The following is a 23,206-nucleotide window of genomic DNA, read 5'->3' as shown; positions in this document are numbered from 1 at the left end:
CTGCATTCAAAGCTTTCAAAACACTTTCAAGTCTATTGGAGGGAAGAAAGAAGCCGGAGTTTCTGGTTCACACCTCACAGCGAACAACCCAGGGACAGATGGTCCCTGGGTTGTTTAGCTGCTTTCACTTGCAGCAGGAGCGATTAGGGAGTGTGCACTACCACACCGCCAAATTCACATTCAACTGGAAACCTTTTTAGAAATCTGGGTTATTATGACATGCGAACCAGGGTATTATCTTAACAATATTCCCATATAGGTTCTACTAGTGGCACCCATGACAGTTTCTAAGGTTACATATGGAAATATAAGAATCTGCACATTGGACAATTTGGTATTTTCCTCTTTCCAGTGTTACTCGTTTGTTTCGCTCTGCCTTGGCAAAGCCTCGCCCTAACATAAATGAAGCAGCAAACAAAATCACATGCCGATGACGGGTAAGTAAAAGGAAGCTCTGATAGTTACTGTGCACTTAGCAAAATTGTTTTCATCAGGTGAAAATGAAAACCCTATTGTTTGGTAAGCGGGGTATAAATATTCATATTTGAGGAATGGTCAGATTGGTTCTTCATTTACACAGGAAAGCCTCCTTTAACTCAATGACTCTGGTAGATGCACTGATTAAATTTGGAGAGTAACTGCAGGGTAACATAGAATCATAGAATCATAGAATAGCAGAGTTGGAAGGGGCCTACAAGGCCATCGAGTCCAACCCCCTGCTCAATGCAGGAATCCACCCTAAAGCATCCCCGACAGATGCTTGTCCAGCTGCCTCTTAAAGGCCTCTAGTGTGGGAGAGCCCACGACCTCCCTAGGTAACTGGTTCCATTGTCGCACTGCTCTAACAGTCAGGAAGGTTTTTCTGATGTCCAGCTGGAATCTGGCTTCCTTTAACTTGAGCCCGTTATTCTGTGTCCTGCACTCTGGGAGGATCGAGAAGAGATCCTGGCCCTCCTCTGTGTGACAACCTTTTTAGTATTTGAAGAGTGCTATCATGTCTCCCCTCCATCTTCTCTTCTCCAGGCTAAACATGCCCAGTTCTTTCAGTCTCTCTTCATAGGGCTTTGTTTCCAGACCCCTGATCATCCTGGTTGCCCTCCTCTGAACCCCCTCCAGCTTGTCTGCGTCCTTCTTGAATTGTGGAGCCCAGAACTGGACACAATACTCTAGATGAGGCCTAACCAGGGCCGAATAGAGAGGAACCAGTACCTCACGTGATTTGGAAGCTATACTTCTATTAATGCAGCCCAAAATAGCATTTGCCTTTCTTGCAGCCATATCGCACTGTTGGCTCCTATTCAGCTTGCAATCTACAACAATTCCAAGATCCTTCTCGTTTGTAGTTATTGCTGAGCCAGGCATCCCCCATCTTGTAACTGTGCCTTTGGTTTCTATTTCCTAAATGTAGAATTTGGCATTTATCCCTATTAAATTTCATCCTGTTGTTTTCAGCCCAGCACTCCAGCCTATCAAGATCACTTTGAAGTTTGTTTCTGCCAGAAACAAACATGGTTATAGCCAGATTGAAAACTAGGAAATACTAAATATTCAAGAGAAATCTAGTATTTATAGTTTAAAAACAAAAATATTTAAAAACAATTTAAGTTTTAAAAACTTAAATAAATCTATTTATTTATAAATATTTATTCTTTTCTACCTTGCCCCTTCTCTCTCTCTCATACACACACACAGAGGAGGAATTTAAGTGATTAACTGTTATGATGAAGAGGGAACTTCATCAGGTGCTGCATGCTACAAATGACACCTGCTAAAATTATCTTTTCTATACAACTGTATCTTTAACAGTTGTACAGAAAAGAGAATTTTAGCAGGTGTCATTTGTATGCATGCAGCACCTATTGAAATCCCCTCTTCATCACAGCAGTTAAAGTTGCAGGAGCCCTGCCTTCTTTTGTATCTGGTCATTCTAGTGTAGCTCCTGCAGCTTTAACTGCTGTGATGAAGAGGGAATTTCACCAAGTGCTGCATGCATACAAATGACACCTACTGAAATTCCCTTTTATATACAACTGTTAAAGATACAGGAGCCTTGTCCTCCTTTCCATAGGGTCACCCTAGACTTGGAGGAAGGAGCAAGAGAATAGATTGGGAGAACAGGATGCAAAACAGGCGGGCTGGATTTGGCTTGCAGGCCTGAGGCTACGCAAACCCTGCTTTAGAATATTGTTTTTCCTCATATGCAATTATTTGATTAATCAACTTAAACTTGTAGAATTAATCAACTCGCATGATTTTCAATCAGGTGACAGCCCTACACGGAAATGGATTCAGGAAAACAATTCCCCCTCTTCCCTCGGCTCACTGTCAAGCAGGCATTACCTTGCTGGAAACTTCATACTCCACATGTTTCAGAAAGAGGCCTTTTTTTTCAGGGATCAGTTCCACCTGCACGGTATCCTTGCTCAACAGCTCTTGCAGGGTGTGGGAAAGCACCAGTGGGTTTCCCTGGGGTGTCTGCATTGGAGGCTCTTCTGACTCCTTCAAGTCACTTATCAGAGGTTTTTCCACATCTAGGGAAGGAGAAGAAATAAATAAAAATAAAACGGCAGGGGGAAAACGCTGCTGCAAAAGCAACCGACCTGGTTGCGATTTGCCAGACATCCAAAGCACCCAGCAAGCCACTTCTTCCAAAGCAGACGTGCCCACAGTGAAGAGTCATCACCTCCCTCCCCACAACACTGAGGGACATTCCCTAACCATACCTAAGCAAGACGCTGGCTGCTCTTCTCGGTCAGGTGCCAGAAATCTACACTGAACGCCAGCCAAGAGGCCCGTATTTCCTGCCTAGCTTGCTCCCGCTAAGACAAGAATCTGAGTGAATCCCTGAGTCGGCATTCTTGGATCCTGGTAACAACAAATTGTGGAAGGAAAGGAACTGTTATTTTAACTCGCGTGTAAGAATGAGGATCTTAAAACGGTGTCCATCGGCGAGATGCTTCATTTCACAAAACTTTGGAAGGCAGAGAGGTTGGGCTAAATGGACATCAGAAGTTTCCCAGTGTCGTGGTTTAATGACAGGACAGCTAATTTTAAAAAAGTAGTATTGTCAACATCCTCCTCCCCTAAACCTACTTCCCACCGGAGTAGAGGGGGGTATAAATATCATTCATTTAGAAGAATTATGACCAGCCTTTCAATAAGGTTGATGATGATGATGATGATGATGAAAAGAAGACAACCCTCCAAACCCACCTTTCAGTTACATTTACATAAATCAGTGCTGCCTACTCTTCCAATGGAAGACGCAGCCTCCCTCCAGCGAAGGTACCACACCCACCCACCAACAGGCAATCTTCTCTTCTTCTTTTTTGTTCCTCATCAAATTTGTTCTCAAAGTTACCGTAACAGCCTAGAGCCCCAATTTCATTTCATTTCCACCTTGCTTGTACATTATTTATATATATATATATTATAACCAGAGGTCTTAAGTCACATTGCAACATTTGAAAATATAAACATATACAAACACGCTGTTTGCGTTGCACCTTTAGCAAAAAAAAAAAAAGAATCGATAGCACATCCCCAACCCAATTTAAAATTCCAATTGCCCTCAACTCCAATCGAACTTAAAGAAATATACGTAGGCCTCTTTAGATAGTTTTGCTTTCATCTCTTGCCATATCCTTGGGCTTTTCTGTTCCACCCAAATGTTTCTCCTAATCACACCCAGCCAGCCTCTCCTACTCCTGACCCTCAGGCCATCTTCCACAGTATCCCATCACGTTCACCCACTGCACAAGCCACTCAAAGAGGAGAGGTTTTCACATCAAACAGCGCTGGCTGCTTTGATAAGACTATAAGGAGAGAACTGCTGGAACAGACGGAAGACCGATCTCCTCTGGCATTATGTTCACACAGCAGCCAACCAGGTGCCTTATGGGAAGCCCTCAACAGAACATGAATGGAACAGTGCCCTCCCACTTGTGCTTCCCACCAACTGGTATAGCCATGACGGCTACTTCTTTATTTGTGACATTTACATCCTGCCTTTCCTCAAAGCAGCATACATGATCCTCCTCCTCTCTGTTTTATTGCCACATCAATCCTGTGAGAAGGTTAGACTGAGAGTCAAGGATTAGCCCAAAGTCATCCAGTGAGCTTCATGGCCGAGCGGGGACTAGAACTGCTGTCTCCCTGGCTATAGTCCAACACTCTAACCCAGCCTTCCTCAACCTGGGGCGCTCCAGATGTGTTGGACTACAACTCCCAGAATGCCCCAGAAGGCTGCTCTAACCACTACACCAGAGTGGCACACCACAATGCCACACTGATTAGTAGCCACTGATAGCCTCATCCTCCATGAATTTGTCTAACCCCTGTGTGGCATTACCCCACAGTGCTGTTCCCTTAGGTATGTCTACCTTTGTATGTCTAGTGAGCGCAGAATGTTGGACTGAGTGGGTGTGGCTAATGATGCTGTGAAAGGGGGAGGAGTATAAAAGGGCGGAGTCTAGAGCTTGGTTGGTTGGTTGGTTGGGAGTGTCACTTAGGATTGTCAGTGGTGTGGAGAGTGAAAGGAGATAAGATTTTATGAGACTTAAGATTACTGTTATTATTAAAACTAGTAGATTAAGCAGGTTAACTTCAATTTGAAGTAACTAAGATCTGTTAAACAAAAATAAACATTTTATTTTGTTTTGTAACCTCAAACCACGTGTCTGCTTGGCTTTATCACCTGCTCTACAGTTACTATCGTAAACACCTGATATATAACCTTCAGCTTATTACATACACAGTAAAACCTTTCCAGATTCTAGCCTTTACCCTCTCATATGAGGGAACGGTTGTGTTTTACCCTACCCTCGGGTTGTTCAAGTGGTGGCACTTGGCTTGAGGAGGGTTTGTGTGCGACAAGGCCTGGTGTGGGAGGCCTGTGTCGTGACACCCTGTTTAAAGCCATCCAAAGGGGTGGCCATCACTACGTCTTGTGGTAGCAAATCCCCTAGTTTAACTATGCGCTGCATGAAGAAGTTACTTCCTTTTACCTGTCCTGAATCTCCCAACACGCGTTGAATGGCAAGGCCTAACATAAATCACAGAAAGGAAGCCCAGTCACTACGCATTCGTTTTTACACTTGGGATACTTCCAGATGAGGCTTCTGTGCAGTGCCATCATCCTGCCTCATTCACAGTATTTTACGTGAGGACCAGACAACGACGTCTTTCACTAGGAACCCTCCTGCGTTTTCTTTCGTCTTTTCCTTTAAAAAATCCTTTAAAGAGAAGGAAGACAGAATCACTGCACAATGCGTCCTGCCTGGTAGAACCAGGTGTGTTGCATCCAGAAGCACCCTGGGCGCTACTCGCAAAATTTGGCACCACGTTTTCATACGACACAGGTAAATCACCTGAGAGCACATCCATCCGTGTCTTTCAAAAGAAAGATGAGGAGCAAATCCAACTGGAAGCTGTACTAAGAAACAATGAGTTCTAGCTACCTTTCTTCTGTCACACTGTGCTCCCCAACAGCATTAGATAGCTAATAAACGACAGGATTGTTGTTAAAGATTACAGAAGCCTGCAAAAGAGAGAGAGAGAGAGAGAGGAAGAGAGAAAAAGAGAGAGAAAGTTTTAGCTTTTTAGAGGCATTTTAGCTTAGAAAAAAATGCAAGTAGGGGGTCATTATACAGGGGGAATTTATACCACATGAACATCAGTTAGAGCAGAAAAAGCCTAATAATTACTACATCAGGAAATTAGCTCTTGAGACAATGACAACTGACATTTAGTTTCATGCTTTGATGCCAAGTAACGCAACTTGTGAAGTGGCCCAACAGCGCAACTCACTTGACATGTGGCAGAATAACTTCACCAAGAGAAGTCCGCTGTCAGGGAATTAATAGCGAGCCTGGAAAAACAATGTCCTTTAAAGCTGTTCAGAGGCAAATTTATCATCTGACTGGCAACATCATCAGCCAAGAAGACTAGGGTGGATAATGGTGTCACTCCATCGGTATGGTCTGCTGTATCCAACAACAATCCAAAGTGGTGTTTTTTTAACTGCAAATATCGCATTGAACTGGATAGCAAATAGCTGTGTTCTTCTAAAGAGTATTATTCTTAGAATAATACTCCTTAGAAGGAGTATTACTCTGGAAACAAAGCGCTATGAAGAGAGACTGAAAGAACCGGGTATGTTTAGCCAGGAGAAGAGAAGATTGAGGGGAGACATGAAAGCACTCTTCAAATACTTAAAAGGTTGTCACACAGAGGAGGGCCAGGATCTCTTCTTGATCCTCCCAAAGTGCAGGACACGGAATAATGGGCTCAAGTTAAAGGAAGCCAGATTCCAGCTGGACATCAGGAAAAACTTCCTGACTGTTAGAGCAGTACGACAATGGAATCAGTTACCTAGGGAGGTTGTGGGCTCTCCCACACTAGGGGCCTTCAAGAGGCAGCTGGACAAGCATCTGTCAGGGATGCTTTAGGGTGGAGTCCTGCATTGAGCAGGGGGTTGGACTCGATGGCCTTGTAGGCGCCTTCCAACTCTGCTTTTCTATGATTCTATGATTCCCACTGCAACTTATCCCAGGGTGTCTAATAATTTCCACCTTGACTATCTTGATGGCAAGCTCTGTTTAAGCAGAGAGTTCTGTAATTCCTCCTACGATTAAAGAAATAATCACACGGTGTATTTCAGTACACTTTAGTGCAATTCAATTAAATATAATGCACATTTATTGCCATCACAAAAACTGCCAAGTTCACTGTTGACGGCTCTAATGAAAAGTTGTAAGTGGCTGCACAACTACCGAAGGGAAGGGAAGAACCAGAGAAGCCCAAAGAACCTTAATTAATGCCAGAACTCTCCGGTTCGGGCATTATAGTTTAACACTCAGATCTTAAAGATGCGAAGCTACTTCAGATCCTCCAAAAACCGGGAACTGATTTTTCTGGCAGTTTTGTACCATTTCTGGACACACATATGTTAATGTGCAAGTACAAAAATACCACATAAAGAATAGCCCTAAGTTTTCTGTAGTCTATTTTTTCCCTACTATCTGTCTTTATAATGCAAACGTCTGAGAGGAGAAAGTAGTTCCCAATGCCATACTCTAAAGAAGATCAAGTTTCAAATATACAATCCCAAGTCTTGCTCTGACCCTAATCACCTTATCTTGAAGCTGACACATCAGGGATAGCGATCATTTTATACATCCTTATTTTAGACAGAAAACAGTGACGGTTTGCCAAAGATAGCAGAGAAATAGGCTAAACACTTGGGTCATCTCCCTTTCCGTCAGACAAAATAAGCCTGCAATACTCCTAAACCAACTCAGTTAGGGAATACCAACAGCCTTCTACATCTCTGTTGTCACTGCCACCCCTTTGATGAAGAGGAGGCTGGACAACCACCTGTTAGGGATGCTGTAGGGTGGATTCCTGCATTGAGCAGGGGGTTGGACTCAATGGCCTTGTAGGCCCCTTCCAACTCTGCGATTCTATGATTCTAAGATAGAACATGGCACAACAGAATCTGTTCTCAGACCTAGCTAGACTCAAATAGGGAACATCACTAGAACCTCCAGTGATGAGACATCCGAGTTTGCAGAAAAAGGAAGGAAGAAGATCAGGTATTCTCTTCCCCAGGGCTACACCTCTCCAGCAGGTTAATAATGCTTATCGGCCAGGATACTTGTGCTTTGACCTTTGCCTAGGCAACTAGCTTTTGGCCTTGTCAACGTGGGTCTCTTCCATGTCCTCCTGGGATGGTTTTCCAGCATCGCTGCTCCCACCTCCCTCAGATGGACTCTAAGGGCTCTGACCCAGGGCCTGAGTGACCTTTGCCACTGCACACACCTTTACTGTGCTACATTTGCATTGGGCCAGCTTCCTAAGCCCGTTGAGTTCAGCCAGTTTCAGCCACCTTTGCACTTCTACACCATCATGCAAATCTCAGAAAACTCAAATGGTAGCGAACACAAAAAATTAAAACTTTCCTAAAACATCGCTAGCCAAGCACAGAACCAGCAGTAATTAAGTTTTTTAAAAAGCACAGCGACAAAAGTACGTATCATTTGCAAAAAAGATTTCCTAAGCCAACAGTTAGTCATCACCAAAAACCTAAATGGTGATGAGGTCAATCCAGCAGAAGGAATTCGAAAGCAATGGTGCCACAGATGAGAATGCAGATTTTCACGGCCAGCCACCAAGGCTGCCAGCAAGAGAATGCATTGCAGGACTTAAGACAGTTGACTAGCATGCATGGAAGAAAACAGAGATACAATACATAGTCCATCCCTAACATGCACAGATACACAACTGCATGTTGCTAAGACACACAAGAATGTGTGGGAATATTAGGAATATTGCAATCACTTCTGCAGGTTACGGCACTGAGTTATTCATGGGAATTTTGACCACAACTAGCCTTAGGATCTCTATAGCCCACAATGTGGTTTCTTCAGATGTCTTCCTTTTGTTCCTTCCCACACCCCACCCCACCCCACCCCCTCTCTCTGATCTCCACTGTTGCTGGGAGCACATATGTTTTGCTGTCTTGCTCCTGCTGTTGCAATAGAACACAAAATAGATGGAATAAACTCTTTGGAAACTCTACTCTGCGCCTGCATTGCACCTGCAATGATATTTGTGAGTAAACCTGTTTTTTTTTCCTTCATTCAAGAAAGGTGTGGTCTCCTTTTACTGTTCTAAGGTAGCCTGTATGCATGTGGGATGGGTAAATGCTCTTTCTGTTTTGCCTTTTTGCTTTTTTCTCTGCTAATTGCCTTTCTAACAGGAGCCATCATTGCTAAATAATCCCACTAGTTTTAGACATGGGCTTTTTTGAGAGGCATCACTCACTTGCCTTTCCAGCCGGCTGGTACAAACCCTGTCCCTGACGCAGTTATAACTTCTGCAACCATAAAAATCTTGTGGACCAAAGAATTCCCTTAGGGTAGGTGTCCAGTCAAAACCATTTGACAAATCTATTGACTTTCATTTAGGCGAACACTTTCCAAAGCACCCGTCTTGGAAGGTATCATAAAGTAGAAAACAGACATCACAGGAGCCAACAAGAAGAGCCAAAAAAAAAAAATATTCCCCAGGAAACAACATGACAATTCTTCCAGGAAGAACAGTCAACGTTTAATCATTCCTATCTCAAGCCATGACCCGGGAAAGAAAAGGTGCCTCCAGATTCAAATAACATGGGGAACCCAGATTTCCCCTTAGCAAGACCAGATGTTTCCCTCCCATTTGGAGCCAAAAAATCTGAACGCAATAATAGAAAATCCTGAGCATTTCCTTTTCTTTCCTCCAATCTTATCCTGCAGGAGCTACAAATGGAATACCGTATTTCTTCGATTCTTAGACGCACTTTCCCCCCCATATAAACATCTCTAAAAACGGGGTGCGTCTTAGAATTGAAGAAATACGGTACTATCTATCAACTAAGGCTACACTCTTAAACAAGATTATGTGGTGGTCAGTGTCAAAAAAAACCAGTGCATCTTATTCTGTGTTTACTGGATTTTTTTTTATAATCCCACTTCCTAGGAAAAAAGCTTCCAAAGTAAATTGCAACCAGAAGAAAATAACCCTATGGGAAGATATACAACTGCCTATTAAAAACTTCCTACTATAAGGATTGTTTTGCTTTTTTGCGCATTGCTATTTTTAAGGAAAGGTGGTCAGTTCCAAAAGAATTAGTGCATCTTACTCACAAGTAAACATTGACTGGATTTTTAAGAATCCCACTTCCTAGAAAGAAAGAAAAAAAACTTCTCAAGCAAGTTACAACCAGAAGTAAACAACCTTTGGGGGAAATATACAACTGCCCATTAAGAACTTCCAACTATGAAGGTTTTTTGTGTGTGTTTATTGATGAGTTTTTTAGGAAACCCCCAACTGCATAAGCATTGCTAGAATTCACCAGAAGGCGAAACTACATCTAACAGTTTACAAAGAATTTCACTAAATGACACAGACTAAGTTACTTCTGCAATTCTTGCCTTATCCCTAGGCCAGGGAAATCACACACACACAAATTCTCAAAAACAGCCCTCAATAAGAAACAGCTGGGTTGTTTGGAATATTCCAAACCATTTTTAATAGACGCTGTGGGATTCAAAGCTGGAAAGGAACTTCCTCTGATCCCAGCATGGCCATTAATTAATTGAGTGTCCTTATGCAAGACTTGCTGGTTTCTTTGCTTCAGTTTCCCCAGCTATAAAACAGAAAAACCTGCATCACAGGATCGCTGCTAGGATTAATAGGGTAAATTGCTTCAAAGGAGAATGCACAAGTTTACAGAAACCATTAAAAAACTACTGTTACAAAAAAAAAAAAAAACTACTGCTACAGCGAGTGTGGTCTAGTGGTTAGGCTCTAACCACGAGATTTCACTAGCTACAATGGCAGTTTAAAGTCACAATCTTACGCACGTTTAGACAGGGGGGGAAATCCTGTAACTCCAGAACTTTTCCTGGCCTGTCACTGGCTAAAAAGTCTGGATTTATTTTTATTTATTTTATTTATTTATTTATTACATTTCTATACTGCCCAATAGCTGGAGCTCTCTGGGCGGTTCACAAAAATTAAAAACATTCAAAGTATAAAACAACAGTATAAAACCATACTATAAAATATAATATAAAAGCTCAACCAGATCAAAACAGCAGCAATGCAAAATTACAAATTTAAAACACCAAGTTAAAATTTATTTTATAGACTGTTAAAATGCTGGGAGAATAAAAAGGTCTTCAGCTGGCGTCTAAAAACATATAATGTAGGTGCCAAGCGAACCTCCTTAGGGAGCTCACTCCAGAGCCGGGGTGCCACAGCAGAGAAGGCCCTGCTCCTGGTAGCCACCTGCCTCACTTCCTTTGGCAGGGGCTTGCCGAGAAGGACCCCTGAGGATGACCTTAGGATCCGGGCAGGTACATACGGGAGGAGGCATTCCTTCAAATAATCTGGCCCCAACCCCTTTAGGGCTTTAAATGTTAATACCAGCACTTTGAATCGGGCCCGGACCTGGACTGGCAGCCAATGAAGCTGGAAAAGGAGTGGCGTGATGTGGTCTCGTCGGCCAGTCCCTGTTATTTTTATTTTTTGGTCTTCCTTTGCGTTGTGTGGTCTGGCTTTTCCGCTTCGCTCATCTGGTTATTTTCTCAAGAAGCACCACTATGTGGCACACACAATATGCTCTATGCATGTTGTACAATGTAATAGGGGTGTAAGGATTGATCTGGGACAGTGCTGAGGAGTGGATAGTTCTGCCCTGCGAAAAGGAGTTGGATTAAATAAGCGGCTTTTAAAACTCTTTACCTCCAAGCTAGCTTCAAGGGCAGGCTTGGTTGAGCACGTGCTTAGAGCCCACTGACAAGCGCTTTCTGGACTTGTTCCTCCACTTCACGATCGCAACCTACTTGTTCACCTACCTCCCAAGCAACAGTAATGGTGAGGAAGAGAAGCAATAGATGCCACTGCCTACTTAATCATTGTCTCTCTGCCTGTCAAGCAAGCGATAGCGGCAACGATGAGTGATAGCAACTGGTTGCAATCGTAGTGATAAGGCAGACTCTTATCTTGTCCTCAAAAACGTGGAGCTGGCCTGACATTGGCAGAGTTTGAATGACATGCTAATCAATTTTGGTGGGGTGAGGTGGGGGAACAAACTGGTTTGGGTCCAGGCTACCTGCGGGATCGCCTTCTCCCGTACAATCTGCCCCGCACACTCAGGTCCTCTGGGAAGAATTTACTCCAGCCAACAAAAACAAGGCTGACAACTATTACCCAGAGGACCTTTTCTTCTGCCACTCCCAGTTTGTGGAATGGCTCGCCAGGAGAGATTCGTCAACTTAACAGTCTTCCGGAATTTAAGGAAGCCAAAAAGAAGGATCTCTTCCTTCAGGCCTACCCAGTTGAATTTTAAGATGCTTTTTAAATAATGTGCTGCTTTTAATAATGTATTGCCGTATTTCTTCGATTCTAAGACGGACTTTTCCCCCCGAATAAACATCCCTAAAAACGGAATGCATCTTAGAATCACGGGTGCATTTATTATTTCTTAGAATCAAAGCTTTTTTTCTGTTGGTGGTACTGAAATTAGTGTGTGTCTTACAATTGATGGTGTCTTAGAATCGAAGAAATACAGTAATTTTAAATTTTTTAATTAGTTATATGTATTTTATGGTGTTTGTATTTGTTTTGTACCTCACCTCGATCCAGAGGGAGAGGCGTGTAACAAATAAATATTATTATTATTATTATTATTATTATTATTATTATTATTATTGAAAACAAGTGTTGATTAGCGTTTGGTCTGAACTCAGCCATTGACTCTTCCACTGAGGAATCCCTGCATATGTGGGATGGAATGCTGTAGAGGATTTGGGGAAATGTTGTAGGGCGCACACACAGGTCACATGAGGCACTAGAAAGGCATGTGACACTTCGGTCACATGAGGCACTGTGTGGGACCTAGGCTGTAATCAACACCTTCCTGCAGCCATGCATTGAAGGATAAGATCAGTAGTAATGCATAAACTGTCTTTTGGGAAGCTTTTGTGCCATTATTGATCTTTTAATTAAAAACCTCTGGGGAGCTTCAGAATAACTCCGGGGTTGCCCAAAACATAGCTTCCTTCTCTCTGGTTTCACAAATGTCTTGCTTTAGTCTCGTCCGAGATCACCCAGTGAGCTTCATGTTTTGAGCAGGGAGATTTGAACCCCACTCTTCCAATTCCTAATCTGCCACTCTTAAGGTGCAATCTTATGCATGTTTGGGCAGAAAGAAGTGCTACAGCTCCCAGAAATCCCCAGCCAGCATGAGTCAATGTAGGGAGTATTACTTGAAGGCAATGTCAGCTCCAGGCTTCTGAGGGCAAGTCAAGAGTCTACCTTCTCACTACCATTGTCAACAGCTGCTATTACTCCTCTTAAGAAGCACTTATTTAATCTCATGCCTTAGTTCAGTGGAGTCCAAGCTGATAAGTCTGATTTTACATACCTTGTGAATTAAAGTGGCAATGAAACATTATTTCAACAGTTAGTGCCGCTATTCCATAATGCATGTTGTGCCTCCGAGGGGGTAAGATCCTCTGGGATTGTATTTGTGTTGTACCTCACCTCGATCCAGAGGTGGATCCACCTTATTTAAAGTTGGCGGGGGGGGGGGGTATCACCAAGCTTTAGAGACTTCCCATGTGAAAATGTGGAGGACGTCCCTCAAAGAACATCCACTGCTTCAGATACTGGCCCTGTTCAGAAAACAACCATGGTGGTTAAAGCCTTTTTGTTAACGAAAAAAGCCTTAATCACCATGGTTTAAGGTGTCTTCTGAACAGGACCAATAAGTGGGAATAAGCCCCAACATTCACTGAACTAAACCTTGCTGAAGAATTCAAGTGCCACTGGTTCGTCATAAACCACACCAACCTAATATGTGGCCAAATTTAATACATTGCAAGAGTTCACTCATGAAGTCTTGAGTATATGTTATGTTTGAGCATTTCAGGAATATGCAATTGAAACCTAGGTTTCACCTTTTTATTCACTCAGTATTTTAACACTTAATTTTAACTTAAATTTAAATTTTACTGTTTTAACTCTGTATTTTAATCTTATATCAATTTTGCTGCGTGGTTTTATCCTGGTTGTGCTTTTTATACTGTATTGTGTATTTGTGCTTTTAACCTGTTGGTTGTTTTATTGTGGTTTTAATTTTTGTGAACCGCCCAGAGAGCTTCGGCTATTGGGCGGTATAAAAATGTAATAAATAAAATAAATAAATAAATATCCTAGACAGCAACATAGCATGAAGTTCGCCTGTGCACAGAGCAAAATTAATTCACCAAGATCACCTTTTTAAAAGGGCATGTACACCAGACCTCCGAAACCTGATCCAGCAAGCCAAATGCACCTCACCAACCACATATTGTAGCTTGCCAGGAGCTGGTTATTTCCCCTGTTGCTGCCATCTCAAGCAAAAATAGGTTTATTAAGCCCCTAGTGAGCTTCCATACAACCTGGATAATACACGGTGACAGCTCACTGGGCCACACAGCGTGCAGACCAGGCGTGCCATTATCATCACCGAGAACTAGAAGAAGGTCTGTCTCGCTTTGTGAACACATTTTTCGTTTATACTACATATGTAAGATTCATTTTACCGTTCATTCAGACCACGCACTCAGGGCTGAGCTTTCCACACACATTTAAAATAATTCAAAACTGGATTCTGTACAAATGCCATTTCCCTGCAAGTAGTGTACTTTTCCAGCCTTCTTCATAAAGCCTACACACAGTTGGCCACTAGAAAGGATATATACGCATACATCTGGATTTATCTCCATGTTTGGTACTCAAGTCAAGGCATAAAGGTTAACTACTAGACACAAGCTGGAAGCACCTGTGTGTGGGGGGGGGGGGAAGTGAAGTGTAATTTGGGGGCAGAGGGAGAAATGTTTGTACATCTGTTCTGCTGTTCTGTGAAACTGTTAAAGTTATATGTACATTAATTTTAATTCCTCAAGCAATTAAATGTTATCTAACTGAAATGTTAGATAGCTTTTCTAGGGAGTGTGCGTGCATTTGCCAACAACCCCCACATGTGACTCTCAGAGCCAAAAAAAAGTTGCCTATCCTTGTCTTAGACTAACATTTTATTTATTTCCTGGTTGCCTGAAATAAACCCAAGTGCCATGAATTATTAACGTAAGTAGAGGGGCATGGGCAAAGGGGACTAAGTAACTTTTGTGGATTTTACTGAAAGACTAACACATAAGTTAAGAAAACTAGTCGGCACAACTAGCTACAAAAGGATGTGGATAAAACCTTAAGAGGCATCTACTGAATATATACAGCCCTTAGAAATAAGTGCATGAAAGTTTTAACCCCACAAAATGATGTCTAACTATCCCGCCTGCCCACAAATATCTCTTATCATTTGTGGCACACCTTGAAAGAAAAGTTTTGTTTTTTGTTTTGTTGTTTTTTACAGTTTATGAAAACTTCACTACTTGGTTTACCACAGGAAACCAGAAAAGTGCCTGTTTTCAAGTCTGCTTTGCACAGGCTGAAGTCAAAGAGAACCAAAGCCTCATGGCACTTCTTGAAAACATTGGGCTTTACGACCAATGATGCATGTCACTTTAAGCTGATCCATCTATGTATTATATCACTGTTAGTAAACATCAGGAAACGACATGGATGTCAGAATGCAAGAGCAGAATATTATATTTTGGTGCTGGGTATATGAGTATTAATTTAAAGTCCAATAAACAGAGGAACTATCCCTTATTAACTAGAAACAGGAATTCAAAACAAGCTGACTCAGATGTTCCTTCTAAATTGGCACAAAAAGCTGGGCAAAAAGCAGCGAAATGTTTCTGAAAGTCATGTTCATTAACTTGGTTTGCATGCTGTCAAAATGCCCTAACTCTGTTGCTTCTTCCTCCTGCAGGTCTAAAGTATTTTCCTCTCCAACTCAAAGCAACAAGTAATCCCAGCCTAAGGACAGACCTATTCCAACGACACTCTCGGTTAATCACACACATTCTTCTGAGCACTCAGAATCCACTTATATAACAACAGTTTTAAAAGTTTAGCTCATGCATGAAAACATCAAGTTAAGTAGCTCCTAGGACAGAATTCGGTGGAGTTACTCAGTTTGGTAGCCCCTTACGCCTGGAACGCTCTTCCAGAACATTTGCAAACTACAAGTTCAATCGCAGTTTTTAAAGCTCAGCTAAAAACTTTTCTTTTTTCTAAAGCTTTTAAAACTTGATTTTGATCTTACTTTTATACTGTCAGTTTTATTCTACCCTGTGCCTGTTTGGTGTATTCTCTTCCCCTTCTTATTGTTTTATTATGATTCTATTAGAATGTAAGCCTATGCGGGAGGGTTTTGCTATTTGTTTTACTCTGTACAGCACCATGTACACTGATGGTTCTATATCTATAAATAAATAAATAATAAAATAAAATAAAAATCAAGAGGTGCCTTTAACCCGGGGGGTGGGGGAGGGAAGAGGAAATGAAAAATTACTTGATTCATAGTGGCTGCCAATAACTAACCTGTATTTTTTACACCAATAGGGCCAGCAGCAATGAGTGGGGTAGATTTTAGACTGGGGAAATGGTGCAGGTGGAGGTTAAAATACAGGTCCCCAATGCAGTAGCCACTAGCCCCTCTAATGACATCTGCAAAGCTCCTCACTCCCTGCCCCCTTTAAACAAGCAAGCAAGCAAAAACCTTCATAAAAATTGAAAACGGTTAGACTTCACATTGCTGAATAGCTGATGTGCTTCCCTGGCCATACCTACTCAAGGTGCACAGTGCCGTAGGCCAGTCAAGATAACTTGGCACCTGAAGTAGAAATCCCACAAGCACCTCTCCCCTCGGAGGCAGTAAAAACAGTAGAACAATAACATAACTAACAATTTGCTTCTCTTTCGTGACACCCCGAGGTGGCCAGTTCCTTTTGCCTAAATGTAGGGAATGATGTGACCTAGTCACAAAGCCAACACTAGGCACCTCTGGGCCACGGACCCATCTTTTCACCTGGCCTACCTTATAGGGTGATAGCAGAGACAAATTTCCAGGAGAGTGGAGGAGAGAGAAAGACCGTTTCCCAATGAAATGAAATGTTGTAAAATTCCAATACCCAAGGGCAGCAGGTTCCTTTTGGGGGGAGGGGGTGTTGCTGCATATCCAAATATAGAAGCCTACTAAACAGATAGAAGGACTTCCACATTCACTGGAAATATAGTTCCAAAGAAATCCAAACCTCAGCTGAGTAATATCCTTTTCTTTTTTTTTTAAGAACAACCTACTCAAAAGCTTCCAACACACTCTTTGGTGTTAGACCCACTGTGGATTTGGGATTTTTGTTCCTCTCATGGACCAATGCAGTTCTCCTTTTTATGTTTTAAAGAAGCGGCTTCAACCCTTACTTCCACTCTCATTGAAATAGTTATTTTAAGGTGCAATCCCATGCAAATTTAGCATGGCTGGCTGGGAGTTGCAGGACTTTTTTCTGTCTAAACTGGCTTAGGATTGTCCCCTTAGGCTGCAATCCTATATCCACTTTCTTGGGTGTATATCCCATTGAACTCAATGGTATTACTTCTGAATGGATACGTACGGGATCACACCATGAGTTAAAGGAACCATTTCAAAGCAACTAATCTCCACCGTAAACTCTTTTTTTAAAAAAAGGCTATTTCAAAAAGGCAGACGTGATCGCCATGACATCTGAGCCAAATTTTGGGACATTTCTGCTCCTTCCTCCATCCCCTGCTTTCTGGTGTCATCCAGCCTGAGCAAGAGTTCTAGAGAACTTGAAAGCTTGCTCATGGTTTTGCAGGACTGGGATTGGCCCTCAGTAACCCTGTTCAGACAACCCACTAAGCCATGGTGGATAAGCATTCTCAACTAAACATTCCAGCTTAGTGTGTCGTGCAAACCATTCCTAACCATGGTGGCTACCTAACCACAGTTTAAACACACTCACTAACCAATTGCTGCAAAAGGGTTCACGGGGCTAACCATGGCTTAGCGTGTCGTCTGAACAGGTTCCATAAAGGTATTGCCCAACTGTGGAATATGAATGAATAAGGGCAAATCGTATATCACTCCACTGGCTGCCAATTAGTTTCCATGCAAAGTACAAAGTGTTGGTCATTACCTTTGAAGCCCTACATGGTTTGAGTCCAGGTTACCTGCGGGATCGCCTTCTCCGCACACTCAGGTCCTCTGGGGAGCTTCAGTCAGCCAAAATTAGGCTGACATCAGTTTCCCAGACGACCTTTTCTTCTGTCACCCCCGGATTGTGGAACGGCCTGCCGGACGAGATTCGTAAAATTAACTCTCTCTGTGATTTTAAGGCAGCTTTGAAGACTAGCCTTTTCCGGCAGGCCTATCCAGATCAACGTAAAATCAAGAATTTTTAAGATGTGTTGATTTGTTGTACTAATGTTGTTCCCCGCCTTGATCCAAAGGAAGGTGGGTAATAAATATTTTATTATTATTATTATTATCATCATCATCATCATCATCATTTTGTGAACCGCCCAGAGAGCTTCAGCCATTGGGCGATATAGAAAAGTAATAAATAAATAAATAAATAAATAAATTATTACATTTTTATACCGCCCAATAGCAGAAGCTCTCTGGGCGGTTCACAAAAATGAAAACCACAATAAAACAACCAACAGGTTAAAAGCACAATTACGAAATACAGTATAAAAAGCACAACCAGGATAAAACCACGCAGCAAAATTGATATAAGATTAAAATACAGAGTTAAAACAGTAAAATTTAAATTTAAGTTAAAATTAAGTGTTAAAATACTGAGGTCTTCAGCTGGTGACGAAAGCAGTACAGTGTAGGCGCCAGGCGAACCTCTCTGGGGAGCTCATTCCACAACCGGGGTGCCACAGCGGAGAAATATTATTATTACTATTATTATTATTATTATTATTATTATTATTATTATTATTATTATTATTATGGTGTGTAAACAGGTGGCATGTCAGCCCCCCCCCACCTATTTCCCACCGTGTGTCAGCCTGGGGGGCGCATGTGTAAGCCTCTTCTTAATATGTATTTATTTATTGAGTGTGTGTGTGTGTGTGTGTCACAATCAATAAAATACCTATTAAGAAGAGGCTTAGACACGTGCTCCCAGGCTGCCACATGGTGGGAATGCAAATAGGTGGCGGGGCTGACGCGCTCGCGCTCCACACCGCCTAGGGCTTTGCCCCCCTGGTCAGAGCTGCCTTGCTGCCAACACCCTCAGCATCGCCGCTGGCTGCAAAAGAAGACGAAGCATGAAATCCAGCCAGGTTTGCCCGCGCCTCCATCCTCGCCTTGCCCTACCTGAGGCCCCGCCAGGTGCCCCCGTGCCCGCGGCGGGCAGCGCGCCGTCCATGGCTCGCTCGCCTCCTCCGGCCCGCGGCAGTCATGTGAGGAGGAGGAGGAGGAGGAGGTGGCGGCGGCGGCGGCCGGGACCCTGCCTGACGCCCTCCCCTTCCTCCCCGGCTCCAGCCCGCCTTCTTTTCCCTCAGCCCTGGAGAGACGGCGGCGGTGGCGCGGGCGGGCGGGAAACGGGCTCGCTTCGGCCCCGTTACGCGCGCCCTGAGAGGCAGAAAGAGGCTTCCTGGGGGCCGGGGGTTGAGCCCCGGGGCCTTCGGCTCAACCCCGACCCCCCCCCCCATGACTGACTGCGCGGCCCTCCTCGGCACGCGGACTCGGAAGTCAGCCCCGTTGTGCTCAAGGGGTCTTGCTCGTGCGTAAGGGCGCGCGGGGTTGCAGCCGCACGTGTCCTGACGCACGGAGATACTCCCAGGTCAGAAGGAATCAGCCAGGCTGCAGCACCCTTGAGCATGCACAGAGTGCTCTGAAACGCGGAGTTGCCAGCGTAGGCTGCAGTTTGCTGATGGAGAGGTCCATGGTTCATAGGATCATAGAATAGCAGAGTTGGAAGGGGCCTACAAGGCCATCGAGTCCAACCCCCTGCTCAATGCAGGAATCCACCCTAAAGCATCCCCGACAGATGCATGTCCAGCTGCCTCTTGAAGGCCTCTAGTGTGGGAGAGCCCACCACCTCCCTAGGTCACTGGTTCCATTGTCATACTGCTCTAACAGTCAGGAAGTTTTTCCTGATGTCCAGCTGGAATCTGGCTTCCTTTAACTTGAGCCCGTTATTCCGTGTCCTGCACTCTGGGAGGATCGAGAAGAGTTCCTGGCCCTCCTCTGTGTGACAACCTTTTAAGTATTTGAAGTGCGCTATCCTGTCTCCCCTCAATCTTCTCTTCTCCAGGCTAAATATGCCCAGTTCTTTCAGTCTCTCTTCATAGGGCTTTGTTTCCAGACCCCTGATCATCCTGGTTCCCTCCTCTGAACATGCTCCAGTTTGTCTGCGCCCTTCTTGAATTGTGGGAGTGGGAGAGCAAGTCCTGGAGGAGAAGGCTATCCAGGGCTACAAGTTCCTGATAGCTATGCACTACCTCCAGTATCTGAGGTTGCTGGGGAACATGGGTGAGAAGGTGCAGTTGCACCATGTGTCCTGCTTGTGGTTCCTTGGTCAACAGCTGGTTGGCCACTGTGTGAACTAAATGGACCCTCGGTCTGATCCAGCAGGGCACTTCTGATGTACTCCTCCTCCCATATGTACCTGCCCGGACATTAAAATCATCCACAGGGGCCCTTCTCCATGAGCTCCTGCCAAAGGAAGTGAGGCAGGTGGCAACTAGGAGGAGGGCCTTCTCTGCTGTGGTACCCTGGCTGTGGAATGAGCTCCCCAGAGAGGTCCGCCTGGCGCCTACACTGTAATCTTTTCGTCGCCAACTGAAAGCCGTTTTATTTTCTCAGTATTTTAACACCTAAATTTAAACTTTGCTGTTTTAATTCTGTACTTTAGTCCTATATCAATTTCTGCTGTGTGGTTTTATCCTGGTTGTGCTTTTTATATAGTATTTTGTATTTGGGTTTTTAGGTTGTTGGATGTTTTATTATGTTCTTAATGGTTTTAATTTTTGTGAACTGCCCAGAGAGCTTCGGCTATTGGGCGATATAAAAATGTAATAAATAAATAAATAAATTATTCTCACCGGGCACAAATGTGTATGCATAAAATATGTATGGGCCTGTGTGACTTCGCAGGCAGAAGGTCTCAGGTTCAATCCCTGGATCTCCAGGCAGGGCTGGGAAAATTCCTGCCTGGAACCCTGGAGAGACGTTGCTGCCAGTCAGTGTCAACAATACTGGGCTATGTTCTATGCAAATTATTGCACCAGCGTGGAACTCTAACCTCAGAGAACTTGTGAAATGGGAAGAGAGAGGAGGAGAGATTAACGTAAAGCTTGTTCAAGGCGGGATGAGGAGATAGGATCTGTGTTACTAAGAGGATGATATCATTTTACTGAAAAACTGCTACATGAAACCTGTCCGAGATTAACGTGGTAGAGACGAATTGCCCAATTCTCCTCAAAGGCCAAAACGAAATTGTATCGTAATGAGGTTTGCAACTGGTACTATAACGCTTACAGGGTCACTCTGCTAGATATTGCAAAAGAATACTTCAAAGTGGCAGACCTCATTCTTGAAACAGGTTTCATGTCGTGCTGTTCAAAATCTAATTTAATCACCAGACACGATGTTATCAAAAATGAATCGGAAAGTTCAGCATCCTGCTGTGCGTGTAATTTTAGCTGATTCTAGAGAGAACATGTTTGGTATTTCTGCTCTCTGGTGCTCGTATTTATTTTGCCACTCAAATATTTTAATAACACTTCAGTCTGGCTTCCATCAGATTATTACATTTCCCAATGACCTTAACATCCACGATTTTCAATAAAAATTGTTTTCAACTCAGCATGGATCCAATATATTTATACATGTCTATCCAATTGTAATATGAAATGCAACTTTAAATTGATATATGAAAAGCTTTTGTTTGCAAGGGTGCCATATATATATATATATATATATATATATATTGTTCAATATGTGTGATATTTTAAAATAATAACCTGAATTAAAACACAGTGCAGTATAATGGTTGGTGTTGGACTAGGACCAGGGAGTTCTAGATTTAAATCTCCAATCAGCCATGAAGCTCACTGGATGGCCTTGGGATAATTACTGTCCCTCAGCCCAACCTACCTTCCAAGGTTGTTATGAGGATAAAATAGGAGAAAGAAAGTTGTATGTTTCTCTCAATTCCTTGGAGATTAAAACTAATAAATCTGTAATAAAAATAAATGTATCGTAACTGATAGTTTGTTTAAAATTACTCCACAGACTGTTTACATTTCTTTACAAATGAAAGGACAATACATATGTGAAGAAAAATATATTCCTGGAGCAATAGGATTAGCCTTCTCAAGCATCTTATATCTTAGGGTGACCATATGAAAAGGAAATTTCAGCAGGTGTCATTTGTATATATGGGGAACCTGGTGAAATTTCCTCTTCATCACAGCAGTTAAAGCTACAGGAGCTATACTAGAGTGACCAGATTTAAAAGAGGGCAGGGCTCCTGCAGCTTTAACTGCTGTGATGAAGAGGAAATTTCCTCAGGTTCCCCATATATACAAATGACACCTGCTGAAATTTCCTTTTTAATACAACTGTTAAAGATACAGGATCCCTGTCCTCCCTTCCATATGATCACCCTATTATATCTAAACTATTTAAAACATTGCACCGTTCTGAGTTGTAGGACACTTTTCTGTCTAAATATTTATAGGATTGCACCCTAAATGATTTGATATTAGTATTTTTAAAGTATTTTCAATAAAATACAAAGATCAAAACAGCTGAAACAACCAGGTCATTTAAAAACAAACATGAGGATAATAAGTTTATATGTCAGAAACAGATTTAATTTATTTCCAGAGAGGGAGACTTGCACTTTAAAAACTAATAAATTTATTCTGGCATAAGCTTTCATGAACAGTCCTTGAGAGTCTTGGTCTTTTTGTTTTCGTTTTGTTAATTTATGTATCCAGGCTGCAATACTATGGGCACTTTCCCAGGCATAAATTCCATTACACTCAATGGGGCAACTTTACAGTGACCATATGAAAAGGAGGACAGGGCTCCTGTATCTTTAAAGTTGTATAGAAAAAGGAATTTCCGCAGGTGTCATTTGAATGCATGTAGCAGCTGGTGAAATTTTGTCTTCATCATAAAAGTTAAAGCTGCAGGAGACCTGCCCTCTTGACCAGATACAAAAGAGAGGAGAGCACCTGCACCTTTAAGTATTGTTATGAAAAGGGAATTTCCCCAGATGCTGTCTGCCTACAAATGACACCTGCTGAAAATCCTTTTTCTCTACAACTGTTAAAGCTACAGGAGCCCTGTCCTCCTTTTCATATGGTCACCCTAGGCAACTTCTGCTAAGGGATTTGCACTATGAATGAAGCGTCTGTCATCAAGGCTGCACTTGCAACACAGATGACGTCATACATTTTCCCATCTGCCCCTCGAACCATTGAAGCGAACTATTTCTCATTTAAAAAAAAAAAAGATCACGTGAGCAGTAACAAGCTGATGTGGCGGGGCTTGTTGGATCATACCATTCCATGACGGGGAACTAAACCCGAGTGTTAAAAAGGAACACAACCTATGTTTCGTTCATGTTATTAAGATACACTCATTGCACGTCCCTGTTCATTACACTTACTATATTAGGCCCTCCTTAGGACATGTCTAAGTGACATGCTCAGC

General features: G+C 42.8%; 1 protein-coding gene across 3 annotated transcripts in view; it reads right to left on the bottom strand.

The window, feature by feature from the left end:
- Positions 1-18,923, bottom strand: part of SNX8 (sorting nexin 8) — a 38,113-nt gene extending 19,190 nt beyond the window's left edge. The window contains exons 1-3 of one of the 3 annotated variants that reach the window (XM_063142961.1): positions 18,851-18,899; positions 2,724-2,865; positions 2,341-2,531 (exon numbers count right to left, since the gene is read on the bottom strand). In XM_063142961.1, the coding sequence (XP_062999031.1) occupies positions 2,341-2,481 (141 nt within the window). In that variant the 5' untranslated portion in view covers positions 2,482-2,531; positions 2,724-2,865; positions 18,851-18,899. Of the gene's footprint in view, positions 1-2,340; positions 2,532-2,723; positions 2,866-17,657; positions 17,758-18,850 lie in introns of those variants that run through there. The other 2 variants (XM_063142960.1, XM_063142962.1) reach the window with 2 other exon arrangements.
- Between the last annotated feature and the right edge of the window lie 4,283 nt (positions 18,924-23,206).

Source organism: Elgaria multicarinata, chromosome 17, assembly GCF_023053635.1.
Source record: "Elgaria multicarinata webbii isolate HBS135686 ecotype San Diego chromosome 17, rElgMul1.1.pri, whole genome shotgun sequence".
Lineage (NCBI taxonomy): Eukaryota > Metazoa > Chordata > Lepidosauria > Squamata > Anguidae > Elgaria > Elgaria multicarinata.
The sequence above is the reverse complement of the archived record's forward strand: the minus strand, read 5'-3'. Positions and strand labels throughout refer to the sequence as shown.